Genomic DNA, 21358 nt, shown 5'->3' with positions numbered 1-21358 from the left:
CCGGAGCCCTAGGATTTTGTGTCGGGGCTGCCCTGGATTTGTGGAATGGGAGGAAGGGGAATATTGGGGTTAATTTATTGGGGCACTAAGTGACTTACAAAGCAACTGTGTTATCTGCCGCGCTCTGAGGCTCGTATCGAAACTCAAGCCGCCTCAAAACTCGGCTGCCTTCTTTCTGGAAGCATTACAAATACTCCAGGGAGTGCCTTTGCTATTGTGTTCTCGTACTGAATTATTATTAAAGAAAACAAAGCTGCTGTTCAGCTACGGCCTGCTTTCCGCAGGGGTGGATGTGCTCTCTGCTGCTTGACTTTCCTAAAGGGAAGGCTGAGAAGCGGGTAGCCGTGAAGCTCCGAGTCTCTTCAGTGTGCCGCGTGTGTATCTGCCGGGCTTGTTTAGAGAAGGATGAAGGAGGGGTCCGCTCTGCTATTAGAAACGGGACGTAGAATAGGAAATAGGCAAGTACGGTAGAGCGGGAAGATGAACGCCGTTATCTGTCGCCGTTCCTGCACAGCGGCTGGCGCTTCATGAGTTGGGGAAGCGCCTCGCTGCCTTTTGCACCGCGGGGGAAGCGGGGCGGGCGGGCTGGGCCGCTGCGGGACGTTACACGCCGCTGCCCGCTGCGTTGCGTTGGCGAAGCGGGCCGGGCCGGGCCGGGCCGGGCCGGGGGGCCGCCGCTGCTCCCACCTGCCCGCGGGTGGGCGTGGGGCGGGCGGGGCGGCGCGGGGGCCGGGCGCGGCCGCCAGGGGCGCCCTTGTGCGCGGGCGCGGCGCGGCGCAGCGCGGCGTAGGACAGCGCGCGGCCGGGAGGAGCCGGCGGGGCGGGCGGCGCCGGTCGCTGCCTGCCCGGTGTGCGGAGCCCGGTGCGCGGCCCGCCATGAACAGCATCAAGAGCGTACCGGCGCGGGTGCTGAACCGCCGCGGCGGGCACAGCCTGGAGGCGGAGCGGGAGCAGTTCGACAAGAGCCAGGCAAGGGCGGTGAGAAGGGGGTGGCGGCGGCGCCCCGGTACCGGCTCCGGTTCCCGGTCCCAGCTCGGGGCCGAGGGCTCTGCGGGACCGGCCCTGCTTTGCGGGGCAGCGCTTCGGGGCACGCTGCACGCGAGGGTTTTCCGGGGGATGGGGGGGGGTCCCCGTCGGGCTCCGGGGACCCCCCGGTGGGGCGGCGCGGCCGCCGTCCGTCTGTCCGCCCGCCCGTCCGTCCGTCCGCGCTGCCGGCATGGCGCACGCTCCCTCGCCCGCGCCTGCCCCATCGCTTCCTCCCGCCGCGGCCCCGGGACGGTCCCGCGTGGGTACCGGCCCGGCCCGCCGCCCCCGGGCCGGGTACCGGGACCGGGTCCCCGCCGTGTGCCGCCGCCCCGGCGGGCAGCAGAGCCCCGGGCAGGCGGTTTTCCCCCTCCGCACCTCCCCCCCCCCCCCCCCGGGCCTTATCGGCAGGTAAACACGGCCGTGAGCAAACAGGGAAAGTTTTATGGTCCCGGCCGTGCCGGCGGGAGCGCGGCCGAGCCCGGGGGCCACCTCAGGCAAGAGCCCGGGGCTGCCCCCCGGTGCCCACCGCACCGGTAACGTGCATCTCTGCATCCCTGCGATGCCCCTCGGTCCGGGTCCCGGCCCCGTGGTGGCATGGGCTCCCCCAGCAAAACCGCGGGCTGTGTTGCACCAGGAATGGGTCACCCCCCGCAGCTCTGGGTCACACCAGGGGTCTCCCCACGGGGGTCGGGGTGCCCGGCCCCGGAGAGGGTGGCAGAGTGACAAGAAAGCCCAAATGCATTTGTGCCTTGCAGTGTCCGGCTTGGACGCGGGTGTCCGTAGCCCTTCCTGCAGCCCCCGCGGGGTGGGCGATGCTCGGGCACCGACGGGGCGGGCGTATGGCTTATGGGAAATTAATTACTCCAACAGCATGGGCAGGGACGGACAGGGGGACGGGCTTGCCGGCTGCCCCGCTGCTCCAGCAAAAATAATAGTGCCCTCCCGGCACGCTTCCTCTGACCCCTCCGATTTTGCAGGCTGCAAATCCATCGCAGGTATTTTTCCCCTTTGCTTTGCTGGTCCTTCCCCGGCCCCTGGGCTGGTTTGGCCCCGGAGAGTGCCAGCGAAGGCAGGTGGCGATTTCGGGCATCGCAGGGTCACGGTGCCGCTCGGCCGTGCTGGGTAGGAAACGGAGCTTGTTGGGTTTGGGGAGCAACACAAGAAAACCAGCAATTCCGGTTCCTTCTGGACGCGTCTCCTTCAATCGTCCCGCTGGGCACCGCTGATAAATAATCACGGCGGCAGCGCTGCCTCCTGTGCCGAAGGGCAGCCTGTGCCGGCCGGGCGGGAACGCGTCCCTCCTCCCTCCCGCTTTTCCACGGCGTTTTGGGCTTTTTGGTGGGATTTGTGCCCCGTGCAGGCGTGACTTCGCTTGGAGTTGTAGAGGTGCCTTGGGCAGAGCCATGTACAGGGTGAGCGGGTGGTTGCTCTCCGTTAGAGCTAAACCCCAGGCTCGCTGGCTGACGGACACACTCACCACCCAGAACTGACCTTTTTTTCCAGCAACTGCTGAAAAACTGTCCTAAAGGAGCTTTATCCTAATGTGGTTTCCCGGAGCAGTGCTTCGCTTGAGACCAAAACTGTTCCAATGTCAGTACGTGGGTATTGATCTGCCATTTACGTCTAATTATAGCAGCTGCGGAGACAGCCGCCAGTCACCTTTGTATCGCGGGGATGCCGGTGGCACGTTGCCCTCGGCGTGCCTTCGCTGGCCGAGGATTTTGCACCACCCTGGAGAACGATGCTGCCGAAACCGAGCGCCCCATCTCCTTTCCCCCTGCGAAGGCCAGGGCGATGCCCGCGGGTGCGGACAGGAGTTGCTGGCCCTGGTGTGATCCCGGGTGGTCGTGGATGCCGTGAAGGTCACCTGCTTTCCCTGAAAATGCTTTTCGAGGTCTCGTGTCAGAGTGATGCGGATGTCCCCCTCGGAGCGGCTGCGGGTGGGAGGTGGGAAGCCGCTGTCCCGCAGCGGGCGCTCGCTCTGCAGCCTGGCAGGAGGCAAAACTTGCCCTTTTCTGTGGCCAATTTTTGCTTTTCTTAAACAAGAAGGTTAAAAATCCAACAAGCTCCAGAGCCGCCAGGAATACAGGGCGTGTGACTGCCGAGCGGTGCTTTTTTTGGTGTAATTTGGGAAGGAGAAGCGTTAGGAAGGGAACTCCGGAGCAGCCGTTTGCAGTTCAGCTGATCCGGCAGTCCTCGTGCCACCCAGCCGGGGAGGTTTCCAGCTCGACGTCCTGCTGCCAAAAAATCACTCCCCGCCGCGGCGTTGCGCCGGGACCTGGCATCCACCTGCCGGGTGGGGATTGCGGCTCCGCGGGATGCTGGGGCTTTGGGGAGCCGTGGGCGGGGAGGATCGCGCCGTAATTAAAAGCAGCCTGGAAAGAAAGGGTGGATGTAAACTGTGCTCCTTCATTTGGGCGCTTTGATCCTGGCTTTAGTCACCGGCTTGGTACGTGAGGGCTGTGAGTAAGGCGTTTGGGCTGCACCCACGTGGGCTCCCGTGGCCTGCAGCTGGACAGGTTTTGGGGTCGGACCCCCCCCCCGGCTGGTGGGGCTGGGGCTGCACTGCTCCCCGGCAGCCATGGGGAACCGTCCGCAGGTGGCATGAAGGTTTCGGCCAGGCTGGTCGCGTGCCTGCACTGACAACTGGGACCTGCTCATCTCCGGACGTGCCGATGATGTCCCAAGAGGCTGGGTAAAGGGTGAATCTCCCTGTTTCGGAGCCATCCTCCACCGCCCAGCTTTGCTGGGCAGCTGGCAGCGACATCTTGAAGGCACGCGTGCCCCAGGCTGCAGCATCGCCCCGTGCCCATCCTTGGTTCCACTGTCCCCTTTTTGTGGACCTCCTGGCCAGCCTGGGGTTTGGAGCCACCAAAAGCACACCTGAGCCGGCAGCCCCGAGGGATTGGCATTAGTTTGGTGCCACCGTGGTTTATTTGGGACCACGCTGGATGCGGCGTCTCCGTCATGGCAGTGCTGTGGGTGGGCCAGGGGCTGGCCCTGCACGGGTCCACTCCTCTGTGCTGGACGTAAAATGGCTCAGATGAAACCTCTGCACTGAATCACCAAGGATGAAACCAGCCTCTCCAGCAGCCCCCGGGCTGAATTTTGGCTGGTCAGGCTGGAAATGAGATTATAGGCAATAAATGCAATAAAACCACCGGCACCAATGGGAATTACAGCCTGGTTTTGGGACAAGCCAGCTGGTTCCCAGCCCTAGTCCCATCCCGCTGGGCAGCGCCAGGCGGCCGAGCTCCTGTCCCTGGGGACACGGGACAGCGTTTCCTTTCCTGGGGGTCTGCCCTCGTCTCGCACGTTGGCCCCTCCGGCTGCGCCTCCTCCCAGCCCTGCGGGGCTCGAGGCTGAGCCCGGCTCCCGCCGATGGGTTGGGACGAGCACGTCATGCTGCTCCTGCACACGGCGGGCGGCGAAAATCCAGGTTTGGGAGATACCTGCCCCGCTCCACCCCCATGCAAAGCACCTCAGTAAGATGCAATAACCCCTTTAGCAGCTTTTCACTGCAAGATGCGTTTCCAAGCCCTGCCTTGCAAAACCATCGGCTTGTCTCTCTCTGGCACGTGATAAACCTTGCTTCCTGTCGATAAACCATCGCTTTGGTGTTGTACCAGGAGATGCCAGCAGCCCTGAGGACCCGTGGCACATCTCCTCTCGGGCTGAGCTGCCATCGAGGGTGCAGCCTCTCCGCTGGCTCCAGGCTTTCAGGTGGCTGCAGAGGTGCTGGGTGCTTTCGGAGAGGCAGCTGCGCTGGAAGTGCCTGTTTCTGGGCGCTCCAGGCTCGTTAACCTTCGGGGATAAGAGGATTACAGCAAGTCACCAGCTTAACTCCACTGCTGCTTTACGGCCCCACATGGCAGGGTAACACCGGGGCTTCCCCGGTGCGGGAAGGGCAAAACCGGCATCTTTTCCCAGAAAATGGGCTTAGCGTTTTGGGGCTGGCTCACTTTTTGGGATGCATTCACGGTGTTTTTGTCGCTGTCATGCCCGGCTCATGGGTGCAGCCGTTTTGGGCTCATTTGGGGTGGATTTGGTGCATCGACACCTTTGGCATAGCCCCTTCGGCACGGCGTGGGGTTCCTCCTGTGTAAGTCAGGAGTGCTCGATAACTCAGCGTTGAGTTCCTCCCCTTGCAGGAAAGCACCTCGATTCGGCGGCGTCCCCTGGACAAGCAGCCGTGTCGAAGCAGGTGCTTTCCCCAGGAGGGGAGAGGAGATTTTTTTAGAAGGTTTTACGGCTTGTGGGGCTGCAGGGAGGGACCGGGTTTCTCTTCCGGCACGAGCGCCGGCGGCGGGGCCGCTTCCTGCCTTCCCAGCTGGGACCTTTTTCCTCTGCCAGTGACCGAGGGCTTGTGGACACGGGCACAGCCCGAGCGCTTGTGCGAGGGCGAAGCAGCTCATTTGAGTCTGCAGGGACCTGGGGAGGAGGAGGAGGAGGAAGATCCTCATTGATCACAGCAACTTGGTTTTGCAGCCCATCATCACGCGGGAGACGCAACCGACCCCTGTCTGGGGTCGTCTTTTGGAATAAACTCATAATTTAAAGTGTGCTGTGATCAAAGACATTAAAATATAGATAATCCTCCTCTGATAATCACATTGCTCTGGATTTTTTGCTCTGTCTAAATGGGCATCGTGGCTGCTGCTCCTTCCTTGCTCGGGGGCTGCATTTTCCCCGCATGCTGTTTGCACGCAGCAGCATCGTCAAAAAAATACCCCACCACCCCCCGGTTCAAAGGCTCCTCGTGACTAGACAAACAACCCTGGAATTTGGCATTTTGCTGTTGTGCTTTAACATTCCCCGGGCACGGCGCTGAGTTCAGGCTGCAAAAATGCCGTTTGTTCCCTGGGACGGGGACAGCAGGGAGCATCAGCAGCTGAGCGCCGGTAGTGGCCCAGCTCCGACCGATCGCGCTGGGGATGGGAGGTTTTAATGGGCTGCTTTGATCATGGATAAAAAAGTCTATTTTTCTATGTCGTGAATGGTTTTGAGGCAACAAATGTGTTATAAAATTCAGGGTATTCCCCAAAAGTGCTGGGTGGCTGGGCCGTTCCCAGCTGGCAGCACACCCAGCTCTTCGCTTCGGGGGGTGTGGGTTGGGGACCATGAGGGTCGTGCCGCTGCTGATGGCTGCTCTCTCCTCCTCTCACAGGCCATCAGCATCAGCAAAGCCATAAATACACAAGAAGCACCAGTGAAGGAGAAACATGCCCGCCGTATCCTTTCCCTTGGCTTGCCTGGACGGCGCGAAGGAGATCCAGTGCCGCAGCAGGAGGGGTTTCACCCCCTGGAGCCGGAGCCACGGGTGGTTTGGGGAGACAGGAGACCCACGCAGACCTTGGTTGGGGGATGGCATCGTGTAGGTTCGTCCATCAGTGAAAATGCAAACAAGAGCAGTGCAATAAAATTGCATTTCTTTGGCAATAAAATGCAAAGGGCCCTGGTGTGACCTGCAGCAGGGGAGGGCGCACCAGAAAAAAATAAGTGGGGGTTTTATCTGTGGGTGCAGCGTCGCACCAGTGATCTCTGTGCCTGCGGTACACTCGCTGCGTGTCCTGTTTTTAACAAAAGTTGAACAGGAATAGTCCCCAGCCCAGCCTGTCCCCTGCTCCCATGTGTGTCCGGTTGGCCTTGACCGCAAGGAAGGGATCATCCTGGGGACACACCACGAGAAGGGAGCATTCACCTTCTGGTCCTACGCCATCGGGCTGCCCCTGCCCAGCAGCGCCATCCTCAGCTGGAAGTTCTGCCACGTCCTGCACAAGGTCCTGCGCGATGGCCACCCCAACGTGAGTGTCCCCTCTGAAACGGCCCTCCCGCGTTGCCGGCGGGGGGAAATTTTTGGCTCTCGCCGACGTCCCTCTGCGCAGGGGGTGGGTCTCCTCCCCTGCCCCGGCCACCTTTCCCAGGCCGTGGGGCTGTGAAGCACTCTGTTATCTCACGTCTTTGAAACCTCCCCATGCAAAGCCCTGGCCTCTGGTTGCCCTTGAAGGGCTTGAACAACTTCTCCCAAAGCTGGAGCGGCATAAGGGGCTGGATCCATCCTCTTCCCCAGCTTCAGGGCAGGCGGGCGGGCGCTCGCCCAGCTCCATGCCAGCCCCACCACGCTGCATCTCTTCTGTGTTTGTCCCCAGGTCCTCCAGGACTGCCAGAGGTACCGCAGCAACATCCGAGAGACGGGGGACTTGTGGGTGAGTAGGGCGAAGCGGAGGTTTGTGTCTTCCGGGGGATTTGGAGGTGGGTGCTGAAAAACATCGTGGGCACGGGGAAGGCAAAGCACCACCTGAAATAAACCATCGTCTCTGACCCCGCTGGGCGATGGTTACACGCGTGGTGAAGGGCAAGAGGGTGAAAGCCGTAGGGCTGGCGCAGCTTCACCGGCATGCACTGGCTCTGCTGGACCCGGTAGGATCGCTCCGGATTTGCCACGTTACCCCTTGTGTCTCCGGCAGGGCCATTTGCACGACAGGTACGGGCAGCTGGTGAGCATCTACACGCGGCTCCTCCTCACCAAGATCTCCTTCCACACCAAGGTGAGACCCTCTGCCACCTCCACACCCTGCTGTGCCGGGGGGACGGGGCTTCACTGGGGGATGTGTTGCACCAGCAAAAATATTAGCAGCAACAACTAGGTTTTTTTTTTTTTTTTCCTTTTACAAAGCATCCTGAGTTCCCCCCGGGCCTCGAAGTGTCAGATGAGGTGCTGGAAAAGACCGCGGGGACGGACGTGAACAACATGTGAGTGTCCTGGCAGGAGCGCAACGCCTGGTGCACGGTCACCGATTCCGTGCCACCCGGCTGGCAGCATCCTGCTAACGAAACGGCTCCTGTTCAGGGCAGCCGTCGGTGGTTTATAAATCGGTCGGATGGGGCCTGATTCCTCCTGCACCTGCAGAGTGGTGAGGAGCATAAACGCAGGGAGCAAAACCACCAAATTCTTGTCAGTCTGAGCCCTTGCTGGTGCGGGGACCTGCAGCGAACGTGAGCAGCCGGAGCAAGGATGTGTCTGCCGCTGGGTGACGGGGTTTTGGTTTTTTTGGCAGCTTCCAGCTGACGGTTGAGCTGTTCGACTACCTGGACTGTGAGCTGAAGCTGTCAGAGTCAGGTGAGGAGGCGGCAGGTCCCTCCCGCTCGCCCTGGGGCTCTTGAGCAATAGTTTCGCTCTTTGGTCGGGAATAGAGTTCTGGCTCAGGAGGCTGAGGTTGGAGGCTCAGGTCCTTCCTCCTCCTCCGAAGAGATTTCTGAGGTCATTTCTCAGCCGGATTCCCCTGTTGATGCTCTGTAGAGGTGGTTGTAGGAAAATATTTAAGGAACATGGCTGGTTTTAGCCCACCTGAGCAATGCAGAGTGTTGTTTTCAGAGCGGTGCTGCTCTGAAATATGTTTTTATTTCTTTTTGGTACAACCATGTTAATCACATGCGTTATCCAAATCCTTTCTGTCCCCCTGAAGCAGAGGGTGGGGCTGTACCTCTTTCTAAATACTCATTTCCCTTTGTTGAAATACCTTTGGGGAGGGCTGGAGGCCCCTGCCTGTGTTTGCTTCCCTCGCCGCCTCCTCCAGGAATTTTTAGATGGCTTAAAAATGCGGCGGTTTCTTCCTCTGTCGCGAGTCAGGAACACGGAGCTGCCCTGGAAAACAGGGCAGAGCGGGAGAGACCGTGCTCCCGTTAGCTTCCCACTTCTCCTCCTGACCCAGTTATACAGAGAATTTATATTCATAAATACTTTAAAGCTGAGCGGGGAGGAAGCCAGGCTGGATACGCTGGCTGGATTTCTGCCAAGGGAAGGGATCTGTTTCCAAGCCGGGGTAGGCGAGGCTGCGGTGCCGGTGGGCCCGTCCCCTGCCCTGGGATCCTCTCCCAGCTCCCTGCCTGATTTAACAGAGTGGAGCAAAAACCTTCGCCTTCCCCGGCTGCATCGTGCACCGGCAGCTCCTGAGGGCAGCCGTCCTGCCTTTGCATCATCCTGGGGTTAAATCCCTCCTTTTTGGGGTCAGGGTATCTGGGGCAGAGCTGAGCACCCCTTCCCTCTGCCACCACGATCCCTTTGGGTGTTTTTCTTGCTTGGAGGGGGGGTTGTTCCCAGCTCAGCAGGACAGGACGGGCAGCAACCCCGGCGTTTACCCTGTGTCCTGGCAAAGCCACATCCGTTGTGGTTAATGATCAAGCCGAGTGGCCCGGAGGGGGACGGCTCTGCAAACATGGCGCCGGCGCCTCACCGCACTCAACCCTTCAGTTTTCAGGCAGCTCAACACCTCGATGGCGATCTCGCAGATGTCGGCGGTGCAGTGCCGCCTGGCCCCCCTCATCCAAGTCATCCAGGACTGCAGCCACCTCTATCACTACGCTGTCAAGTTAATGTTCAAGCTGCATTCCTGTGAGTCCCTGGGGATGGGCCCTGTGCTGGTCTTTTCCCGGGTCAGGCTTCTGGCTGGATTCTTGGGGATCAGGCTTGCGTGGATGGATGCATCCATCGCCATGTCCCCATATCCCAGCTGGGCTCTAAGGACTCGCTCCATCCCATGTAGACATCCCAGATGAAGGAATTAGAAGGACTTGTCCTTGATGAATTCAAACCAACATGCCTTGGCCCGCCAGCCCCCTGCATGGGATTGCTGGGCAGCGCTGTGCCAGGGGCCTTGCGCGAGTATTTTGGGGTTCCCATGCCCGCCTCTCCCTGCACCACATCCCCGGTACCTACACTGGGGATGGGGACACCCTGCTCCTGTCCTGACCACTCCCATCCCAATCCCACCTGGCTTTTACCCCGCTGACTTTTGCAGCTGGAGGGATCCGGGCGCGTGTGAATAAATTTGCAGCCCCGGATCAGTCATGGCTGTCCCCCCTCGTTGCCACAGGTCTGCCGGCCGACACGCTGCAGGGCCACCGAGATCGTTTCCACGAGCAGTTTCGCAGGTAACCTGGGGCCGAGGTGGGGTGGCGGGGTCCCCTCCCTCCTGCCAAGCCCCCCCCCTGCCTCCCCGGCGAGCAGTTTTTCTTTCTCCCCTCTCCAGCCTCAAAAACTTCTTTAAGAAAGCATCTGACATGCTGTATTTCAAGCGGCTCATCCAGATCCCCCGGCTGCCAGAGGTACAGTAAGATTTCGGTCATACGTGATGCTTTAGAGAGCCTTGTGGGTTCAGGGTGCATGAGGGTGTCCCCACGGATGGGTTCGGGGTCTGGGGACACTGTGGAGGGACCCGCCAGCCCATCTCAGCAGCACAGGGATGGCTGCCTCCCTCCCCTTGGCGGTCTGCCTGCGGTGGTCCCCGAAACCCCAGGCGATGCCACCACGACTTCTTGTTCCTTCAGAGCCCCCCGAACTTCTTGCGGGCATCTGCGCTGGCTGAGCATGTGAAGCCGGTGGTTGTCATCCCCGAGGAAGCCCCCGAGGACGAGGAGCCGGAGAACCTCATTGAGATCAGTACGGCTTCCACCACGGAGCCGCAGGTGGGGGCACGGGGATGGGATGGGGGACCCTGGGATGGGGTGGGACAGGCACCCGTAGCCTGGCTCAGCCCGGCACCCTCTGTCTTCCCCAGATCACCTCAGATATATTTGAGCAAACCTTTGGGCCACCTAACGGCATTCGGGATGACAGGTATGGGGGTCCAGCGGTGGCGGAGGTGGGGCGGCCACTGCTGTGTGCGACCAACCTGCCTTTCTCCACAGGGATGCGCAGATTGAGAACCTGAAGAAGGAGGTGGACGTGCTCCGCGCAGAGATGGAGAAGATTAAACTGGAGGTAAAGCCCGGCCGGGGAGCAGCCGATGTGGGAGAGCGGGGTGTTTTTTGGTGCTGTAGCGTGGAAACCCTGACGGGATGCAGCAGGATTGGGGTCCTGGCACCCAGCGCTGTGTTTTGGGGCCTCTCCCAGTACCAGGACCTGACTCCTGATGGAGATGGGGTGGAGGCATGTGAGACCTGTCCCTTGCTGTCCCGACTGGCTGTTAGCAGTGGGGACAGAGCGGCTGCAGGGGCCGAGGGGAGAGCTTTCCTGTGCATCTCCCAGCTGCTTTGCCCAAATGGCAGCCGGGCACCTGGACAGGGATTTTGGGGAGGGCAGAGGCATTGCTGGCATCGGTGCAGGGCAGTGCCCAAGTGCCTGCCGGCGTCCCGCAGGCGCAGCGGTACATCACGCAGCTCAAGGCGCAGGTGAACAGCCTGGAGGGCGAAGTGGAGGAGCAGCGCAAGCAGAAGCAGAAGGCGCTGGTGGACAACGAGCAGCTGCGGGATGAGCTGGAGAGGCTGCAGAGGGCGAAGCAGGACAGCGACAGGTCCCAGCGGCTCTGCGCCGAAGCGGAAAGTAGGTGCCCTACAGTGCCCGTCGGCTGCGGGACACCTGTGCCACGGTTGCTGATGCGTTCTCACCCCGTTCAGAGAAAGCCAATGCCACCGAGATCCGCTACACGAAGCTGAAGGAGAAGCACAGCGAGCTCATCAACACGCATGCCGAGCTCCTGAGGAAGGTAACACTGCTGCCTGCGCCAGGCAGGGACTAACTGCTGCCTTCGTTCCTCTGCCACCGCCGGTGTGGCTTGTGCATGCACAGCCCCACCCTGTATCGGTCCCACTGTCCTGCACCCAGGGACCTTTGAGGACCGAGGTGGGGGCACCCCTTAAATTCGTGTCCACCGATGGTCAGTGTTGTGGATGCCATGAAAAAGGCATCTTTGAGCTACCCCCCCCAGCCAGGATTTGGGCAGAACTAGCGCGGCGAGCGTCCCCCCTCAGAAAGCCCGGTCACCCCGGTGTCCCCGCACAGAACGCCGACACCGCCAAGCAGCTGACGGTCACGCAGCAGAGCCAGGAGGAGGTGGCCCGTGTCAAGGAGCAGCTGGCGTTTCAGGTGGAGCAGGTCAAGCGGGAGGCTGAGATGAAGGTGAGCCAGCGCAGCCCCGAGTCCGGCCCCAAGCCCTTCCCAGCCTGGGAAACATGGTGGCTGTGCACAATTTAGGTGCAAGGGGTAGGGGTTGTTGTTGGTGTCGGTCCCTGATCCAGGGAAGAGTTGCCCTGGCTCTTCAGGAGGGTGTTATTTGATGCGTGCTTCATTCCCTCTTGCCCAAATCTGCCATTTCTTCCCCCAAGAAAATGCCACAATGCAAATTGACAGGTTTGGGTGCTTTCATTCTCTGGGGCCCAAGCTGGGGGTTGCTCCTGAAATTCCTGCCCTGGGGAAAGGAGCCCTTTCAGGAGAGCCCCTCCCGAGACCCTGAAAACCCCTCCTGCAAAATGCTGCCGGGCCCGTTCCCGCCATCCTGGCCGTGCGCCGGTGCTGAGCGGGGCCAGAGCGTGTTTGCAGTGGCTGAGCCCCCGGCACGGGCATGCGGTTGCAGCTGGAGGACCAGAGCGTGCAGATGGAGCAGCTGCGGCAGGAGCTGGACGCCCGGCGGGACGAGCTGGACCAGGCGCAGCGCTCGCTCAGCCACGCCAAGCAGGTACGAGGCCAGGGGTGCAGGATGCACCCAAATCCCCATCACAAATCTCTGTCGTGCAAGACGGCGTGCCTGCCACCACTGCCAAGCCAGCGGTGCAAACAGCAGCCTAGGGAGCCGTCATGGGACTGAACGCGGGTCCACGCCATCAGTGTCATGAGCTGGGCATGTCCTCAGCTCCCCCCCGCGTAACCATTGGGCTCATGACATGGTGACGGGTGAGTGAGAAGGGTCTCCTGGCCCCACTGGCAGGCAGGCACGGAGCTCAGCGCCCAGGTGGAGGCCCTGCAAGCCGAGAAGGAGGTGCTGAGGCGGTCGGTGAGCGAGAAGGAATGCGAGCTGCTCTCCACGCGTGGCCTCATCGAGGAGAAGGAGCTGCAGCTGAGCCAGGAGGCGGACAAGGCCACAAGGGAGATCCGCGAGCTACAGGGCAGGCTCCTGGAGAAGGTACGGTGCTGTGTGGAGAGCCCACTGCCCCTCTACTCGCCGGGGTGAGATGTGTTCTGGGGGTGCTGAGCAGTCGGGGAGCTCAGCCAAGCCATCACTGATGTAGCCGGTGGGATATGACTTGCACTAGCAATAATGGGATGCTTGGGTCTAATCCTGCAGAGGGGCTCTCAAGGGATATGCTGGTGATGGGGCCACGGTGGTAGGGGTCCTGTGTCCCAGTTGTGCCACTCACCTGTTCCTCCCGCCTCGCAGAGCAACCAGGAGCAGAGCCTGCAGCAGAAGCTGCTGGATGAGCAGTTCGGCATCCTGCAGGAGACGGTGCGGGAGGCGGAGGACATCCTCCGTGATGCGGTGGCCAAGCTGGATGACCCATTGCACGTCCGCTGCACCAGCTCCCCAGGTACATCCCATTCAGCCATGGGAGCTGCAACCCGCTGTCCCTTCTCCCTCCAAAATGGATAACGTTGCATCTCAGCTTCCCCCAGGCATTTTTTCCTACCAAACATCATGCCCGAGGAGGTTGGGGTCAGACTTCCCAGGAGTGCATTTTTAGCTCTCATCTCAGCACTATTTTGCTCAGATTTTAGTGCCGTTCCCCGGCCAGGGCCACGAGGACCTGAGCTGTCTTGGCTTCCACTCAGTGGTGCCTCGTGGAGTCAGCACTCACGCTTGTTCAGACGCTCAGCAGCCTGACCATGCTAACAAAGCTAAATTCGTTGCAGATTACCTGCTCAGCCGGGCGCAGGCTGCGCTGGAGTCCACAGACACCCTGGAGAACGGGCACGCGCAGTACGTGGCCTCCATGGCAGGTACCTGGGGCTGGGGACCGGTGGCATTGCTTGCACCTTGCTTTTATTTTTATACATCCAGCAGCCCCTGGCTGCTTTGGGGCTGTTGGCAAGCGTGCAATGCCCTGGTGATTGGAAGACATGGGGGATGGCGTTGGAGGGTCCCTGTGCGCTCATTCAAGGAGCAACCTGCACGCTGGAGGGGTCAATACCGACCTCTCCAAGCTCTTGTACTCATCGTCGGGTGCCTTCGAGGGTGGGTTGCAGCCCCCAGGGCACGGCAGTGCCTGACCGCGTCCTTTCGCCAGCAGACGCCGCGGGGCTGGTGGGGGCTCTGGCCCTCTTCGCACACCTGACGGCCGACACCATCGTGAACGGCAGCGCCACATCCCACCTGGCTCCCACCGACCACGCTGACCGTGAGTGCCGTGCGTGGACGCAGCGGGTGTTGGGGAGATTTTATGCTCTTGGGGCTTGTTTTTGGGGCGGCTGTGCCAAAGCCTCCTCTGCCAGGGGCTGGATACGGCGCAGATCTTCCCCAGGGGCAGCACGGTCCCCCCAGCTCCTTGTGTTCCCCTTCTCAACATTCCCTCCCCTCTGGTGCCCCTTCCTGGGCCAGGAACATCACTTTGCTCCTGGAAACCGATGTCTGCTCTTCTGCAAGAAATTTGCTGGATGCTCGGCATCATCTCCGTGACCGAGGGGAGGAGGAAGAGGAGGGTGGCAGGGCTGGGATGGAGGGACCCCTTGCCCAGCGAGGGGCCCAGCACCAACCTAGCCTCTCCCCAGGGCTGACAGAGATGTGCCGGGACTGCGGGCAGCGGAGCCTGGACTACCTGGGCGAGCTGAAAGACAAGCAGACGCTGAGGAGTGCCGAGCTGGGGGACGTGCGGCGGGCACTGCGGGGAGTCCTGCAACTGGCCCAGGTAGGAGATGGAGCGCAGCGCACCCACCTTCCCGCCCGCGGCTGGCTGGGTAGGTTATTTACTGGCATTGGTATTTCCTAAAGGAAAAATCAAAGCAGGCAGTTAATGCAGAAGGACGTTGCCTCCATTTGTCAAGGTGGGATGTTTGCTCGCAGCCTTCTGGCTGCACCTCGATGAACAGCTTTTTTAAAAAAAAATAAAAAAAATCAAACCATGGCTTTCCCCATTGTCCAGAGCTGAAATTGGAGACGCTGGGTTGGAGTGAGCACTTTGGGGTGGCTTGTCCCCCATACGCACAGGTTTTGGTGCTTTCCTTGAGTCATCTCAGCTTCCGAGCGCAGAGACCCTTCCTGGTGGTGCACAGAGATAGTCATCCTCAGATCAGCTGAAGTCTTTCAGCCCAGTAACCCCTGCGGAATAAAACTTCCCAACTTTCAGATATTTCTTCTCGGGAAGCCACCGTTAGTCTTTTCCATTAAACTGCTGTTAATTCCAAGGCTGCCAGCTCTCCAGGGCCCTCTGGAGCCCTGCCCTGCCGAACCTGCTCCTGCGATCAAGTTTTGTCACCGCGATTTGTGGCATTTCTTACCTCTGAGGTCCCTGTGCCATGTTTGCTGCAAGTTAGTGGCACATGTGCCTTCACCCTCGCGGTCTGCAGAATGCTGCTCCTGCAGCTTTATTTATTTAGGGGGAAGAAAAGGAGTCGGATACCTTGGTTTGGTGTTATTCTTTACAAATATTCCCTTCTCTCCCTCCGCCTAAAACCTCCTGGCGGCTGCTGCCTCCTCCGGCAGGAGCTGAAGCCCAAGAGCTTAGACATCAAGCAAGAAGAGCTGGGGGACATGGTTGAGAAGGAGATGGCCTCCACCTCAGAGGCGATTGAGGATGCTGTCAGGCGGATAGAGGTGAGATGAAGCTGCAGGATGGGCCATTTTGGTGCCTTGGGGCAGCAAAGCGTCCATCTCTCCTCCACCCTGCTCGCCCTCGCAGCGACGTGGCGTCCAACACTCTTGTGTTTCCCAACAGGAGATGATGAGCCAGGCCAGAAACGAGAGCTCCGGTGTTAAGCTTGAAGTGAACGAGCGGTGAGTTTCGAGGGGCGGCATGCGACAGCGGCGGGCAGGTTTCTGTCCCGTGCCCATACCCTGCTGGGCTGTGCTCTGCTCCAAAGCCGTGCGTGCAACCCGGTGCTGCGTCGTCCTGATGCTGAGCACGAAATTCTCTTTAGAAGGGTGGACCTTCGTCTTGCACATCTAAGCCAATTGTTCACAGCTGCTTTGTGGGCTGCTTAGAAGTAACCTGCAGGCTGGCCAGTCTCCAAAAAAGACCCATTTTCTAACTGAGGCCAAAGCCTGCTTCCCTGGACGTGGTGTCGGAGGATGCTGAACACTTTTCTCTTGTTTCCCTACAGGATTCTGAACTCCTGCACGGACCTAATGAAGGTCAGTACTGCAGAAACCTATCTGGGGCATCAAAGACTGCACAAAACTGTAACTTCCCACCATCGACGGCATCAGTCCTTCTCTATAAAATCCACATCAAACACCAAAACCTGTTTTTCTTTGTTCCAGGCTATTAGACTTCTTGTAATGACATCTACAAACTTACAGAAGGAGATAGTAGAAAGTGGCCGGGTAAGTCCTCCCCCACACTCATCTCTGTGCACTGACACGAAATACGGGAGAATTTCCCACAATTTGCAGAAACACTGGCTGAGTTTTGTGCTTTCGTATGTTAGCAGTGCTCTGGCAGTCTCGCTCATTGGAGACGGGCTGCTCAGCCCTGTGCTCTCCGCACACATTGCTGTTGCCTTTGCAAAGCCTCGTCCATCTAAAGACGATGGCCCAAACTTGTGTATTTTAAACCCAGCCCAAATTCACAGGCTTGGGGTTCCAAAGCTAGTTGTCTTGATACGTATTTAAGCAGGCCAGTAAGAGCGGCCTGAAGGGCACAGAAATGCTGCCAGTCCCTTGATTTATGGCTTTATATATGAATTTATGTGTTGTTGTATTTTATATGGATATTTTATATGGATTCATGGATTCATATATTGTTGTATATTAGAAACAAGTTAATACAGGCCATAATATTCTCATAACAACAGGGGGCAGCAACAACTCAGGAGTTTTACGCCAAGAACTCGCGCTGGACCGAAGGGCTGATCTCTGCCTCCAAGGCGGTGGGCTGGGGAGCCACGCAACTCGTGTAGGTACCCCCGGGACCTCTCCCACGGCCGCTGCGGGAGGCTTCTCTCCGGGCATGGCTCCATGTGCTGTGCCCGGGGCTGGCCCGTGCTTCTCCATCGCCCGATAACCCAAACTGTCCCACTGCTGAGTCTGCATGGAGCATTATTGCTAATTCCTTGTAGAGCGTTGTAGCCTGGGTCAGACCACACGGTCACCGCAATGGGGACTGCCAGTTCCTCCCTGTTTGCAAAATGTGAAAGTTGCTGCAATCAAATACTCCGTGTCCTGGTTCCTGCTCAGATGGTCGTGGATGGGGCGGTTGGGATCGGGGCAGGGTATCCCTGTGCCAGCGCAGGAAACGTGGGAGCTTTTTTGGACAAAGCTTTAAAAATCTCATGCGCTTCATTACAGAAACAATCCTGGCTCCGTTGATATTTTATACCCATCCAAAACTTCTGGATCTGGGCTTTGAGTAATTGCTTTGTAAATAAGCTTTAAATAATTACAGGCAAAGCTGCTGGTTCAAGGTCTAATGGTGATTTCTAAGGGTATAGCAGCAGATAAATAATCTGCACTTGCTTCATAGTGCACAGCGAGTATCTCTAATACCATCTCCTTTCTGACCCGTAACGCAGGGAGTCAGCAGACAGAGTTGTCCTGCATACGGGCAAATATGAAGAACTGATCGTCTGCTCCCATGAAATCGCCGCCAGCACAGCCCAGCTGGTGGCTGCCTCCAAGGTGGGTATCCCAGCAAGATCGTCTGCATGCGGCTCATCAAGTTTTAAGTCATTTTGTTCCCACAGTGTTTTCCTACGGATGCTTTCGGGCAGCGGTGCGTGGCTGTCCTGTCTGCCAGTCCTGCAGCCTCCTCCCGGAGCAGGGAGGAAGGGAAGCTCTTACTATTTTCAAGTCAGTCTGTGATTTTAATCCATGTGTCTTCACCTGCATTAATATTCCCACACCTAGCAGGGCTTGCCTTGGAAATGAAGATGTGTAAAACCTCCTGTCTTCCTCCTGTCAAGCTGATTATGTAAAGAAAATGTAAATAACTAACGAGAAACCCCGAATAAGCAACTGCAGGAGCCAGCATTGAGAATGATGAATTTTGGTCTTTACCACCTTTCCTGTTGGTGTGGGCGAAAGCGATGAGTAGAGGTTTCAATGAGCAAACGGGGGTGCAGGTTGCGGGGAGGAGGATCCTTTTTTTTTTTTTTTTTTTTTATTTTTTACAGCAGGTGGTTTTAAAATTAAGAGCATGGTTAAAAAAAAAATAGCTCTGTCTTCACTGACGCTGCTTATCCATGTGTGCTTGGCTCAGGTGGGAGCAGAGCTGGTTTGGTGTCCTGGGGCTGAAGGGCCTTGCAGGGGTCACCTTGTCTGGCCGTGATGGGATCATCAAGAATAAACATGTGTCCATCTGTCAGTCTGTTCTTTCCACCCCCAGGTTTTCATGCCCCAGGACCGTTCTGACATGGTGTGCTCGGTGTCTCTGCTCTAACACAGAACATGGCTGCCTGGGGACTCCCCCGAGCCGGCAGCGCCGGTGCGGAGGTGCCATGGTGGGGACCCGCAGCCATCCCCGTGCTCTTTGCAGGTGAAAGCTGAGAAGAGCAGCAGGAACCTGGGCAGGCTCCAGGAGTGCTCGCGCAACGTCAACGAGATGGCGGCCAACGTGGTGGCTTCCACCAAGTCGGGGCAAGAGCAGATCGAGGAGAAAGGTGAGGTTTTTGCAAGGAAAGGGGAGGAAAAAAAAAAAAAAACAAATCCCTTTCTGGCCTGGCAGACACCCCGAGGTGCCCGTGTGGCTTCGCTTTGGCACATGCGGGTCCTCTGCAAGGGGTGTGCTCAGCGAGGACCCCCCGCTTTTCTCCACAGACACCATGGACTTTTCGGGCATGTCCCTCATCAAGCTGAAGAAGGAAGAGATGGAAACACAGGTACGGCCATGAGGGTGGATTCGGTGCTGCTGCCCTCGGGCCAGGCTGAGGTCCTGATGTGGAACCACACAAGGGTGGTCCCTTCTTCTGCCCCTCAGTGCGGTGCTGGGGATGGCAGGGGGGCTCACGCCCCTGGGGTGCACAGGGACCAAGATGGCTGTTTGGGCGCAGGTGAAGGTGCTGGAGCTGGAGAAGCGTCTGGAGGGCGAGCGGGTGCGCCTGGGCGAGCTGAGGAAGCAGCACTACGTCCTGGCCGGGGCCTACGATGCGGCGGAGGACGGGGAGGCGAAGCCGGCGCCGGCCCCCAGGCGAGGCATCCTCAAGAAGCCCCCCCTGGCCCAGAAACCCAGCCATGGGGAGGTAGGGTCCCCAGGGGGTAAATGTACGTGGGGGGGCGCGTTCACAGCCCGAGTGACTGATATTTCTTTATTACTGATATTACTTTATCCCCCTTCTCGTTTCAGCCCGAGCGAGACGCTGGCCCGTACCCGCCTCACGGGGCGAACTTCTAGCGGGGGCTGGCTGGGTTTTCAACAGATCACGTTGCCTTCGCGGTGGTGTGCCTTCATGCGCGGGGGTCTCCTCACCGCCCGGCCTGGAAAACTGGATGTTTTTTTAAAAAATATATTTTATTTTTATTTTTTTTTCTTCACTTCATTCCTATCTGTAGAGCAGGGGGGCTTCTGCCGGCTCCCTGGGTGGCATGGGATGCCCTCTCCTCCTGGCCTGCCAACCAGCTCTCCTGGTTTAATTTAATTTGGGGTGTGTTTGGGTTAAATTTTTTTTTTAACAACTTTATCAGCACTAGAAGTTTTCAGTAAATGTAGCTCTCTACTGTACTGCTCAGACCCTTTCAAAGAACTGTGAACTGTTTTTAAAGTAGGAAACTGTTGGGCTTTTCTTGCAACCATTTTTTAAATTCCCCTTTTTCAGCCTGAGGACTAATTTGACTTTGTTTCGGCGTGGGATCAGCCCTCAGTGGAGAGGGAGACATTAGCCTTAACTGGCGTGAGGAGCAAGGCTTTTGTAAGGGAAAAAGCAGTTACTGGCACACACTGGCAATAACGATACAAATGTATTTTTTTTTTCCTTTTCTATTTTTTATTACTGCAGCAATGTCAGGGGATTAGTTGCATTATGTTTTATATTTAAGATAATTAGCAGAATTAAATCTAACCGTGGCCTACAGGAGCCGGGGGCTAGAGAAGTCTGCAGCAATAAGGAATTACTGATGTGGAGGGACACGGGGGCAGAAGAAAAATCCTGTCAGCTGTATCTTCCCTTGGAGCTACTACCACGATGTAGATTATTAAAGAAGCAATATTTAATATATGTGTTGTGGTGCTTGGTCAGCTTGGTGGGGAGGGGGCCAGTGCTGGGGCCATGGTGTGGGCTCTGCTGGTTGAAGCAAGCTGGCCCCAAATTGCAGGGCAGCGGCCGGCAATAAAGTGCCTCAAAGATAATTAGCTAAAGCACGGTGGCAGTGGCGTGTGGGACACCCATGTGTGATGTGGCCCTGTGCTGCTGAGGGGTGGATGCGTGGAGGGAGGGGAGTGGAGGGGATGTGGTGTTATATCTATCTATATATAGACGTGTGTGTGTGTATATATACACACACACACATATATATACACACACGTATTTGTATATGTATATACAAATGTGTGTGCATGTGTGTATATATATACACACACACCCCTGTGTATACACAGATTGACACACATATTTTGCTCTATAGCTACCTAGCTATAGCTATGTATCAAACTTTATATTGTGTGTATCATGCTTTTTTTGTCTATGTATATATGTATTTTATAGCCACACCTATGTAGCGCTATACATGTGTATCTAATCTATATGTATGTATTGCTCTAGATCTAGATGTAGCTGTATAGCATCATGTCTATATGTAGCTAGGCATATGTGTGTATGTATGCATATATATAGATACACATTATATGTCTAGTCCTGTGTGTGTGTGTGTATGGCTATATGTGTGTGCGTGGCTATATGTGTGTGCATCTCTTGTTACATACACATGTCTGCATATATATTATTTACAACCCCCCCCCAAAAACCCCCACATTTATGTGCGTGCGTGCGTGCGTGTAGCTGTATATATTCATGCAGTTGTGTGTCAGCATGGCTGCAGCACTATGGCAAGACCAGCCCCCTGCCCAGCACAAGCAGCTCGCTAAGGCAGAGTAGGACGTTAATCTCTGCCGCATATGATCACCACACGGCTCTCGCTGGCAGCCAGGGTGACCGGCAGCTTTACTGAAAATAAGTAGCTTAAATAAAAAGCAATCCAGCCGCAGCAGCCTGGGTGCAGGATCAATGCTGCCTTCCCGCTTCCAGCCAGGGCAGCTGTTACCTGCAGCCTCATGTGTGACCATTGGCACACGCCTGCGAGAAATGCAGGTTTTGTTTATTCTGTGATAAACTGGGAGTATCTGCAGGGCCAAGTGTCACTGCACCTCTTGGTCCAAGTTGGATGCACCCGTGAAAGGGTAAGACTGAAGTAGCTGGAGCTCAGCAAGAACGCCCATGACAGGGTGAACACAGCTCCCTTGTATTTAAGAGGAGATTTGT

At 57.7% G+C, this 21358-nt stretch overlaps 1 protein-coding gene across 1 annotated transcript; it reads left to right on the top strand.

The window, feature by feature from the left end:
* Positions 1-869: 869 nt before the first annotated feature.
* On the top strand, positions 870-20088 carry HIP1R (huntingtin interacting protein 1 related). The gene is made up of 32 exons (XM_050906441.1): positions 870-969; positions 6194-6257; positions 6688-6830; positions 7176-7232; positions 7494-7574; positions 7703-7779; positions 8085-8146; positions 9278-9418; positions 9900-9957; positions 10056-10131; positions 10354-10491; positions 10584-10642; positions 10714-10786; positions 11164-11347; positions 11422-11510; positions 11807-11923; positions 12378-12479; positions 12729-12923; positions 13179-13326; positions 13649-13735; positions 14026-14133; positions 14504-14640; positions 15435-15545; positions 15667-15725; positions 16052-16082; positions 16212-16274; positions 16745-16845; positions 17462-17567; positions 18424-18547; positions 18705-18766; positions 18938-19126; positions 19231-20088. The coding sequence occupies exons 1-32, from the start codon at positions 877-879 to the stop codon at positions 19276-19278; spliced, it is 3183 nt and encodes a 1060-aa protein (XP_050762398.1). The 5' UTR covers positions 870-876; the 3' UTR covers positions 19279-20088.
* The last annotated feature ends 1270 nt before the right edge of the window (positions 20089-21358 follow it).

This window comes from Gymnogyps californianus, chromosome 16 (assembly GCF_018139145.2).
Source record: "Gymnogyps californianus isolate 813 chromosome 16, ASM1813914v2, whole genome shotgun sequence".
NCBI lineage: Eukaryota > Metazoa > Chordata > Aves > Accipitriformes > Cathartidae > Gymnogyps > Gymnogyps californianus.
The sequence above is the reverse complement of the archived record's forward strand: the minus strand, read 5'-3'. Positions and strand labels throughout refer to the sequence as shown.

Coding starts and splice junctions, on each gene's coding strand:
- HIP1R (XM_050906441.1), top strand. CDS start 877: ATGAACAGCATCAAGAGCGTACCGGCGCGGGTGCTGAACCGCCGCGGC. Junction 10,643..10,713: donor AACGGCATTCGGGATGACAG/GTATGGGGGTCC, acceptor CTTTCTCCACAG/GGATGCGCAGATTGAGAACC. Junction 17,568..18,423: donor AGCTGGTGGCTGCCTCCAAG/GTGGGTATCCCA, acceptor TGCTCTTTGCAG/GTGAAAGCTGAGAAGAGCAG.